Source organism: Schistocerca nitens, chromosome 2, assembly GCF_023898315.1.
Source record: "Schistocerca nitens isolate TAMUIC-IGC-003100 chromosome 2, iqSchNite1.1, whole genome shotgun sequence".
NCBI classification, from domain to species: Eukaryota; Metazoa; Arthropoda; class Insecta; order Orthoptera; family Acrididae; genus Schistocerca; species Schistocerca nitens.
Genome location: NC_064615.1, coordinates 484,626,909 through 484,638,967, shown reverse-complemented (window position 1 = coordinate 484,638,967; position 12,059 = coordinate 484,626,909). Strand labels below are relative to the sequence as shown.

The window sequence follows — 12,059 nt, the reverse complement described above, 5'->3', positions numbered from 1 at the left end:
GGCAGGCATACTCAAACTATCAGTATAGAAGGCTCTGAGTCATCTCGAGAGGGAAGGCACACTGGCACACTCAATTATGTGCTTTACAGTACATTTAAAAGATATTTTTATTAACCTGAAGGGTTGCCATCGAAGTTGTATGGGGGGTGGGGGGGTGGGGGGGCTCCTGCCCCCCCCCCCCCCCCCAGCATCCCACCATTCACAATCCCTCATGCTTTCCAATACCAGAACAGTATAACAATGCTGAAATTGTTCTAGAAGGTACTAGAAACCTATCATTTTCCCACGCAACTGGCACCCCCATCTACACCCAGAATTTCTTTGGGTTTTGTGAAAGACAATTTGACAACAATCTGCTACAGTAATCATTGAAGGCTTCATGCATTACTCTCTTGATGGATGAACACATTTCATTCAGCATCTCTCTCTCTACAGCCCTATGCTTAGTTTTATATCTATTATCCAGTAATTTCTTTTCCTTTCGAAGTTTCTTTACAGTGACTGTATACTTGGAGGTCCCTCCCGTTATGAATTGTGCTACTTGTTACATATCTCTCCAGTGCATGGTCAACTATTCTCTTAAACTTGAGCCAGAGTTTCTCTACATGCTCCTGATGTGTGCGGAAAGTTTCAAGTTCCTCATTGAGATGTGACATTTCTGACCTTTTTTATCTAGTTTACTGAACATATACATCTTTCTGCTTTTTTTAGTTGTCCTTTGTACTTTGGTAATCATTATTGCAACAACTGCTTCACACTCACTGATATAAGTTTTGATCTGGGCATCCTCAAAGTGGTCAGGACTATTTGTTGCCATTAGATCCAATACATTTCCATCATGAGTGGGGTTTTGAACAATCTGTTCTAGGTGGTTTTCAGAAAAGGCATTTCGTAATGTTTCACAGTATGTCTTATCACATGCAGCACTAACAAAACTGTAATTTTCCCAGTTGATTGTTGGATGATTAAAGTCATCACTGATGATTGCAATATGATTGGGAAACTTAATTACAAGGGAACTGAGGTTTTCTCTAAAGTTTTCAGTTACGTCAGGAGATGAGTCTGGTGGGTTATAGAAGGATCCATTTATCATTTCATGCCCTTCCTTCATACTGAGTCTTGCCCAAACAATCTCACATGGAGCTTCAGTTTCTATCATGGCAGATCTGAGTTTTTTGTCTACTGTAACAAATATGACACCTACATTTCCCATTTGCCAATCCTTTCAATATACTCAGATATTCTCCAAAAACCTCACTGCCACCAGTTTCAGGTTTCAGCCAGATTTCTGTAACTGGTATTATGTGAGCTTCACTGCTTTTCAGGAGTGCTTCAGAATTGGAAATTTGTGAATAATTGCCTTGGCAGTTAACCATTAGGAATACTCTAACCTGTGGGAGGCGTTTCTTTCAATCTTACACTGATACTTCTGGGTTTCCTACAGCTATCGTTATGTGGACTGGATCTAAAAAACCCTTGTGTGCGCTCCGCACACAGTCAGCTACCTGAGTAGCAGCCTTTGATGTGTAGTGCACGCCTGACCCATTTAGGGGCACCCTACAGTTCTGAACCTCTATGACACAAGTCCACGAAATTGCAGCGTAGTTTGTTACAGAATCTTAAAAGTCTCTTGTTGAGGCCTTCCACTCGACTCAGGGCCAAAGGGCCACGATCAGTTCTGGGGACAACGCTGCAAGTTATGAACTTCATTGAAACTGTTGTGGCGTAACAAGCTAGTCACGCCACACTGAGGAGGAAGCCGAAAGGCACGCGTACACACACGCCGACTGGCGTCAAGTCTGGAACAGGATACGTTATGACTGCTATAAAGAAAATACGTAGCTTTGGAATATACTTAACTTTTAATCACTCCTTGTGGTACATCTCTCTTGACTATACAAATGAGACTCGTAAGATACATGCACTGATACAATTGGCGCCTTGCTAAGTCGTAGCCATTAACTTAGCTGAAGGCTTCGTCCGTGTAGTCGCTAGCAACGTCGTCGTACAACTGGGGCGAGTTCTCGTACGTCTCTCGAGACCTGCCGTGTGGTGGCGCTCGGTCTGCGATCACACAGTGGCGACACGCGGGTCCGACATGTACTAATGGACCGCGGCCGATTTAAGCTACCACCTAGCAAGTGTGGTGTCTGGCTGTGACACCACAGAAACTCCATGCAAAGTCTGTTCTTCTCAACATTCTCCTCCAGTCACTGGAATGATCCATGTATGACCTTGGAGACCAGACAACAGGCTTTGTTTGCTGCAGCGTGCACCACAAGCTGCAGTTTGTTATATTAGATTGAAATTCAGCTTCTTGAGTTTCCTGTTTATGTTCTTGCATAACATTCTGCATAATTTTGTACACCATAAAATCAAAGATTCAGTTTGAAAGTGGTTTTCTGAAACAATTGTCCTTCACGTGAGATAATGTTTTGATAGCTTCATAACAGCTTAACTTCTTATCATAGCCTAACATAACGTCTAAATGCATTGTAAACACAAGAACAACTGAGGTGAAATTGGTGAGCTTTATATACAAACTATACATTCATGCCAGAACTTTCTAGGATGACTATTATGACTATTACCATGTGTTGTATTGCATGCTATGTCATAATCTGCGTTTCTTAATGTGCCTATGAAGCTACTGAGTGAGAAACTGAATCAAAGTCACCACATTTATTAAAAATACAGTAAACACAGTTCTGTTATGAAGGGTATCAACGTAAAACACACAAGTCCACCAATGATCACTTAGACAAAAAGTCCTAAACAGAGTAGTTCACTCACCCCAGAATATAAGCCAATTCAGAGGGCACTGGCTTGCAGTGCATCATCCAGGGAGTAGACACTCATAGACAATTGTAGAGCTCTTGATGAAACTTGTGTACAACTTTGCTGATAACTTGAAGATTCACTGTCATTGGCCTGTGAAGCTCCCTGATGAGCGGAAGAATATTTTGTACTCTAGTTCATTGTATGTGACTGGCATTGTAAAGTAGTGCAACCACTTTGTCACACTATGGCAAAGTTGGTGCCATCCGTGAGCCTGACTGGAACGATGTTGTTGTTATGTTTTTTATGTCTGTCAAGTGGGCAACCTTGTAGACATGGCTGTATCACAGAAGGTCATACTACTCCTTGCACACAGCAAAACATTTTTTTTTTTACTACAACAACTTTGTAAATAGGGCTTCTATTATGACAAAATAATATTAAATGATTTTAAATTTATGGTCAAAACGTGTCGAGTATATGAATGTGTTTGCTTTATAACTTTAATGAATTTTCTTGTAACAAGAATTTTTTCACAGAAACCAATTACCTTATTTTGATCAGGTAACCATACTTTACTTCTTGAATGATAAATTTCCATTGACAGTGTTTTTAATTAAATGATTATAACTATAAAATTTCCATAATGCACGTTTATCAGATAGTATAAAACAAAATTTATAGTGAAAAGCATTTAAATAATGCTTTCTTTTTGTTTCTGAGAACCATTTCTGTTTTAAATAAATGATGAGATGATAAAACCTTTTGAGAAAACATTATTATTGTGTACTGTGCAAAACACTAACTAAATGAAATGTGAATGTTAATCACTGCTAATTATAAATGAAATATTTACTTTGTGGCCAAATGTATTGCGTAATACAAAGACAATTATGTATCAGATGGTGATATAATGTGTGGTATCAAATACTTTATAGTTGGGAATTTGCCTACAACCTGACACCTTACAATCTACAATCTTTATTATTTATAAGGCTGATGTCTTTATAAAAGACGCTAAATACATTTTCTTTAACCTCCTTGAATTTGTCCAAGTTGCAATATTTTGTTGTACTAGTAGCTGTTTTGAACTGAACTGTAATTGTATTTATTCTGCAATTCTGTCTTTCAAATGAATTTAGTCTAAAATGGAAAGAAAGCAGTTTCCCCAATGTGACAATTCCTATTGCTAAACATACTGTATGTAAAACCTCTTTGGAATTTAAAATCCAGACTGGTAAGTTACTACTATATAGATCTGTTCCATGTAGACTCAGAAAGAAATGTAATGCAAAGTGGCCCTCAAATTTTTTAAAAAAGTGAGATGCTTTGACTATCAGACTGCTCAACATTTCTAATAGTTCTGCACAAAACATGTGTTTGTTTGTAAACTTTTACTTATAGATATTTTGACCATTTGATGGAACAAAGTCCACAATTTAATAAGACAATTTCATGCTTGCATTTGGGCTATAGGTAGTCATTTGGATTGTTTCTGCCACTGCAGAAAAGAAGGCAAAAAGGGACAAATATTCAAATACATATTTTAATTTTTTGTATTTACTTATTACTGATGATGTAAGTCCCACAGATAAAACTCATGCCCTCAGCCGGAAAGGGGGGGGGGCAGAGGGGGAGGGGTGTTTCACTGAATACATCTAACACCTCAGATCATATATTTCTGTCAATTACTCATTTTTGTATGTTATTCTGTATAATGTTTTGGTCTCAGCTTTTTATATTTTGTCGTTACAGGAAAAAAGGCCTCCAATTACCAGGCAAAGGGACCTTTCAAGAGTTATGTGATGCACTAGTGATAAAAGATCCAGTTGATCTGAAATATTTCTTACATCCCTTCCTCATATTTACTCCATATGTTGCGTAAGTATTTGCAAAGAAATATTTTATATGTATGTACATAAATTCTTGTTTGCTTTACTTTTGTGTACTCCATGGTTCAAAAAATTATTGAAAATTTTAAATGCTGTCTGACTAACAGACCATTACTTAGAGTAACAAAGAAATGATAACTCTGGCTGAACATTATTTCATCCAACATTTTGTACATCTATGAAACTACAAATTGTGGATTCTGTGGAATTTGGCAAGAACTAACACAATGATCCATGGTAATAGTACATCAATCCCTACAAACTTACTATCTTGTTCTGAATTGTCACATACTTCCCACACAGACCGTAGTGTCACAATGTTGCATTCTGTCTTCTTTACTCTTTTACAAATAATAGGTAGCTTTCTTCTACTTAGAATTCACTATCATTGACAGTTTTGTTGATCTTGGAGATCAACATCAAAATTTTGAGAGCAGCATCTCTTGTGTTGAGAATCAGGAAAAGGATTTGGAGAAGTAAACTGTTAAAAAAAACCTCAAGCTTTAAAAATGTTTGAAAATGAAATGACTGTATGACATTGTTGGCTGAAAGACCCCATTTGGGTTTGTCTAGCACCCTGGTGAAAGTCTTTTTATTTGTTCTGCTTTGGTGACTTGCTCATCTTTATAATGAAGATGAGTTGAAATGAGTAGGACAACAAAAACACTCATTTCCCGAGTGAAGACATAGGAAGAAAATCTCCAACCCAGACAGGTGTCAAACCTGGGATCCCACCATCTAGAGGTACTGATGATAAGAGGACAGTAAAAGTGTAATCAACATGCTTCTACAAGCAGCAAAGTTATGACCAATTTTGTGAGGTAAGAGCACAGGTGGATGAGATTTATAATTTGCTGCCTTGTGGAGGTTCAAATTCCCAAACAGTTGGCTGACTATTCATTATTTGTATGTTTTGTTTGTTACACATATTTTTCAATTTGCTTTGCTTCTTGTTTGTTTCTGTACTAGTATTTTGTATTCATGTTTCAGGTATATGATATCACCCATTGACACTGTGATGGTTTCATCAAACCAGTCTTTCTTCATTAGATTCTGGCCTAAATGAGCCACACTCAATATATATTCATACTTTATGCTTAAAATGATCTTCAGTCAGGCAGCTAAAATGATACAGTACCAGGAATTAAAGCATATATTCTCTTCTTTGCAAGGTTTTCATCAGGTCAAAAATTTTCTTTTAAATTTAATGGGTAGTTGTAGAAAACACGATTTCTTGAACACAAAGTTACTGATTTGTTTGGTCACTTTTGATATAATACTTCATACACCATGACTAAAAGAAGGGGGTCAGTTGATAAGACTTCCTTTTTCTAAACTTGACGACAATAAAAAATTAAATTATGAATCCCTATTCAAGTCACATTAATAATTCAACTTTTGTATTACATCAATAACATGATGTTTTAAACTTCCAGCAGTCCATTATAGGAGATTGGTCCCAGAGTTCACTAACACTAAGTGAATATTATTAAGTCAGAGCTGTGTATTCACACGATGATGTTTATTATGTGAACATACACTCCTGGAAATGGAAAAAAGAACACATTGACACCGGTGTGTCAGACCCACCATACTTGCTCCGGACACTGCGAGAGGGCTGTACAAGCAATGATCACACGCACGGCACAGCGGACACACCAGGAACCGCGGTGTTGGCCGTCGAATGGCGCTAGCTGCGCAGCATTTGTGCACCGCCGCCGTCAGTGTCAGCCAGTTTGCCGTGGCATACGGAGCTCCATCACAGTCTTTAACACTGGTAGCATGCCGCGACAGCGTGGACGTGAACCGTATGTGCAGTTGACGGACTTTGAGCGAGGGCGTATAGTGGGCATGCGGGAGGCTGGGTGGACGTACCGCCGAATTGCTCAACACGTGGGGTGTGAGGTCTCCACAGTACATCGATGTTGTCGCCAGTGGTCGGCGGAAGGTGCACGTGCCCGTCGACCTGGGACCGGACCGCAGCGACGCACGGATGCACACCAAGACCGTAGGATCCTACGCAGTGCCGTAGGGGACCGCACCGCCACTTCCCAGCAAATTAGGGACACTGTTGCTCCTGGGGTATCGGCGAGGACCATTCGCAACCGTCTCCATGAAGCTGGGCTACGGTCCCGCACACCGTTAGGCCGTCTTCCACTCACGCCCCAACATCGTGCAGCCCGCCTCCAGTGGTGTCGCGACAGGCGTGAATGGAGGGACGAATGGAGACGTGTCATCTTCAGCGATGAGAGTCGCTTCTGCCTTGGTGCCAATGATGGTCGTATGCGTGTTTGGCACCGTGCAGGTGAGCACCACAATCAGGACTGCATACGACCGAGGCACACAGGGCCAACACCCGGCATCATGGTGTGGGGAGCGATCTCCTACACTGGACGTACACCACTGGTGATCGTCGAGGGGACACTGAATAGTGCACGGTACATCCAAACCGTCATCGAACCCATCGTTCTACCATTCCTAGACCGGCAAGGGAACTTGCTGTTCCAACAGGACAATGCACGTCCGCATGTATCCCGTGCCACCCAACGTGCTCTAGAAGGTGTAAGTCAACTACCCTGGCCAGCAAGATCTCCGGATCTGTCCCCCATTGAGCATGTTTGGGACTGGATGAAGCGTCGTCTCACGCGGTCTGCACGTCCAGCACGAACGCTGGTCCAACTGAGGCGCCAGGTGGAAATGGCATGGCAAGCCGTTCCACAGGACTACATCCAGCATCTCTACGATCGTCTCCATGGGAGAATAGCAGCCTGCATTGCTGCGAAAGGTGGATATACACTGTACTAGTGCCGACATTGTGCATGCTCTGTTGCCTGTGTCTATGTGCCTGTGGTTCTGTCAGTGTGATCATGTGATGTATCTGACCCCAGGAATGTGTCAATAAAGTTTCCCCTTCCTGGGACAATGAATTCACGGTGTTCTTATTTCAATTTCCAGGAGTGTAGTTCACAATCAAAGTTCTCTATAACCACAGCCTTTGCCCATGTTTCTTCATTGTTGCCAATTTACTTTTGGAACACATTAAAAAAATACAGATGTTGTTGGTTTCATCAGCCTACCTCAGCACCAACTCTCACTGAACTGATCCTCTGGCACCTCTCAAAAATCAGTATACAAGGTGATCTGACAAATTGCAGGGACAGATCCCTGACTGGAAATGAAGGAAAAAAGGTCCTATGAATGCATCATTGGCATGGTAGACGGCACTGATAAATGACAGTTCCTCTGACCACATACCATGTGTTCCTTGTCTCTCACAGACTGTGTAACTGATGCTGCATTCTGTAAGCAGTCAAAGGGTCCAATATTCATTTTGGAAGAAAACTGAGAGGATGTTTGTGTGCATGTCCAAGCAGACGGAAATGGTCAAGAGGCATAATGGCTGTATGAAAACAAGTACTCTCACAGACTTCAACCACATCACACAATATTTCAAGCCCTTTCTGGGTGTTTGTGTGATCATATATCCTTTCAGACAAATGTGCAGGGAAGCGGCAGACTGTGCATACTCCAGATTTGAAGGACCAGGTTTTACAGCATACTGAGACAAAGCCTGGTACAAGCTCCAGCCAAGTGGCCCACCAATATGGTGTAAGCCAAAGTATGATTATGTGTATTCTGCATGACAACTGCTACTATCCCTATCATGTGCAAGGAGTGCAAGGATTATCAGCAGTGAATTTCCCTATACGGGAAGGATTTTGTTGCTGGTTTTTTCAACTGACCATAACAATTATTGGATTTCTGTCATCAGTCCTCTTTATTGATAAACCAACTGTTACCAGAACTGGTATCATCAATTTGCATAATCATCACCTGTGGGCTACAGACAATCCTTGGGGAATTGTTCAGGTGTCTCATCAGCATCAGTTCAGCATCAATGTGTGGGCAGGGATCCTTGGCAACCACATACTTGAGGACCAGTTATTATTCCACAATGCCTCGACAGAGAAACATTCCTCGACTTCCTGTGGAATACTCTGCCTGGGCTGCTTGAGGATGTGCCTTTGATAATATGATGGGTTATGTGTTTTCTGCACGAGGGAGCACTACCCCACTTGTGCATCACAGATCGTCGGCACCTCAACATTTTCCCTGGATGTTGGATAGGATGTGAAGGCCATGTAGCATGGCCTGCTAGATCACCAGACTTAAGCCCCTGTATATTTACCTTTGCCCTCTAGCATGGCCTGCCAGATCACCAGACTTGAACCCCCTGTATTTTTACGTGTGGGGACCTGTGAAAAGTATTGTGCATGCTGAACCAGTTCCTGATGTACAGACCCTACAGCAGGCTGTTCATGATGCCTGTGATGCTATTTGGAGAGAGGCCAGAATGTGCGAAAGAATGGGGCAATCAATGATACAGTGTGTGAACGCATGCATTGCTTTCCATGGAGGCCACTTTGAACGTCTGTTGTGACGTGGATATGATGCAGCTCTATGCTGTGTTGCAGGATGATATGTCGTCATTGCACGCGCAACGTCCATTTCTGGACACATGGTCATGGGACCTTTTTTCCTTCATTTCCAGTCAGGAATCCATCCCTGCAGTTTGTCAGTTTTATTAATGTTCACCCAGCATAAACATGCCTCTTCACACCACTTCAAGGATGTGAGGTCATTAAGGGATGTGAGACCACAAAAACAAAGCATAAATATGTGCTTCATAGTAGAAGTAAGCTTCCAGATGGCTAGTATAAATTAAGTTTTAAGATAAAATTTTTTATCAATTTTATTTTAATCATAATATCTATTACTATGGTAGCAACCATATTTGAGTCAACTGTTCCTTCCACAACTTGTTCTGTCATCTTAGCAAAATAAAATAAATTTAATTTTTATTAAATGTAAGATGACTACGAAATTACTTGTAAAATGTCTCATCTTAAAGGAATTTTTGTACTGTTTCCAAAACTGGTCTTAGATTTTGTTAGTCTGTAATATTACCAAAGTGATGGAGAAATTCATATTATGATTAGTTTTTTATTAATATTAATTCACCTGATGCATTTGGATTACAATTGTATGTGTGTAATGCAACCTTTTGTCCTCTAGTATTGGTTTAATGAAATTTACTTATGAAAAAAGTCATTTAATGTAATTTCAGTATTGCATCACAACTTCAAGTTCAAATGTGTGTGAAATCTTATGGGACTTAACTGCCAAGGTCATCAGTCCCTAAGCTTACACACTACTTAACCTAAATTATCCTAAGGACAAACACACACACCCATGCCCGAGGGAGGACTCGAACCTCCACCGGGACCAGCCGCACAGTCCATGACTGCACCACCTTAGACCACTCGGCTAATCCAGTGTGGCCCTCATGAAACCTATTATTTTATTATTCTGTAGATGTTATATGTCCTCCATTCAAGGTAGCAAAATATGGGGTGGTGGGTTTAACTGGTTTCCACATTCAAAATGTGGATTTCTTACATGTATCCTAAAATACAGTTTCATATGGATAAGAGCTCTGCCTGCTGGGCTCCTCCTTTAATGCTCTTTTGTAAGTATTGCAGATAAGCATATTACACTATTCTATGGCACATATTCAGGGTGATTATAATTAAAGTTAACATTTCAAACCACTGTAAAAATAACACCACTGGCCAGATTTATGTCAAATTGCAACAGAACATTATCGGAGAAGGGGGAAAACGTTTGGCAGAAGAAAAAAATAGTGTGAAAATTGATCAATAGATGACACTGTATGTGTCAGAACATGTAAATGAAAACATATGTAATGTGAATGACCCATTGAAATTGGCATAAACACGCCGGGTACACAGCTTTTCCTCCTTTTGTGTCTGAGATGTTTGCCATGACTGTCTCAATGCAGGATCATGCTCTTCTTTGGAAAGCTGTATTACAAGAATTAGGATTGTGCACACATTGCTCTGCAGAAGTTCCAGACACTGAAGGGTTTGGAAAAAGATGTTGGTCTGATGACTGCCATGGGTCTAGAGAAAATGATTCGGAAATTCGAAAAGATGTGTTCTTTTGGTGTGCAACCTGGTTGAGGGAAAAATGAATTGATTTGACGTCAGTGGAAGCAGTGGCCACTGCAATGCAGAAGGAGACAAGTGGTGGTGTGCAAACATATAGTGCATGGAGAATTGCCCGAACATTGGATATACCTGTCAGTATGGTGCGTAAAAACCTACGAAACATCCTTCTTTGCTATCCATTCAAAATTACCTATGTGCACAAGTTTCTTCCTGTAGACCTGCCAGCAAGAGAGACCTTTGCTTTAGAATTTCTTGCTCGCATGGAAGTGGACAATGATTGGGCATGGAAGATTTTGTGGACAGACGAAGCCTGCTTCCATTTGACAGGATACATCAACACACAGAATTGTCAAATATGGGCAACAGAAAATCAACACACAAATCAACCAGTACCACGTCATACTGAAAAGGTCACTGTGTGGTGCGGGTTTACGGCACCATTTATCATAGGGCCATATTTTATCGAAGAGACAGGTGCTTTCGGTCCTGTTACCTGTACCATCACTGGTAAGTGCTATGGGTATCTTTTGCGCAACCACATCATTGCAGCTCTCCAACAGCGTAGATGTGTGCTTGGGATCATTTTTATGCAAGGTGGCGCACCTCCACACATTGCATATCCAGTTAAGCAGCTATTGAAGCTCAATTTTAGAAATGCTAGAATTATAAGCCGCCATTTCCCTACAGCCTGGGCATCCTGATCACCTGATCTTAATCCGTGTGACTTCTAGCTGTGGGGCTATCTGAAAGATGTTGTGTTCATTGTTCTGATTGAAAACTTAGCTGCACTGAAAGCACACATTTCGCAACACATTCTAAACATGACCTTGGATACACTTCGATCAGTTGTGGAACATGCTGTTTCTCGATTTCAACTTGTTGCAGAAAATGGTAGACAGCATACAGCATATTGAACATGTTTTGCGCCAGTCACACAGAAATTAATAATCCAATTTGATTTTGATTGCTGCTTTTTATGCAGTTTTTGGCGCATCAGGACAATTAAAAACTGATGTGAGTGATGCTTTTTATGCTGTTTTTGGCCTCAGTACAATTAAAAACCGATTTTTCCCATCAGATGTGATATGACCCTTCTGTGGTGGATGGGCTTATGTAACTAACAGTCTCACACCTGTACACCCATGTTTGTTTAATGTCAAACGCACACCTTGTTGTATGATTCATTTATCATTTGTAGTTGGCCACTATTAAATTATGGTACTTACAGTGCCATCTATTGCTACATTTTATAACTATTAATTTTTCTTCTGCCATATGTTTTCCCCCTTCTCCGATAATATTCCGTTACATTTTGACATAATTCTGACCAGTGGTGTTATTTCTATAACGGTTTGAA

General features: G+C 40.7%; 1 protein-coding gene across 1 annotated transcript in view; it reads left to right on the top strand.

The window, feature by feature from the left end:
* LOC126236423 (adenosine deaminase-like) overlaps positions 1-12,059 on the top strand; it is a 181,728-nt gene that overhangs the window by 126,156 nt on the left and 43,513 nt on the right. The window contains exon 3 of the mRNA XM_049945726.1: positions 4,534-4,659. Coding sequence (XP_049801683.1) covers positions 4,534-4,659 — 126 coding nt within the window. The remainder of the gene's footprint in view (positions 1-4,533; positions 4,660-12,059) is intronic.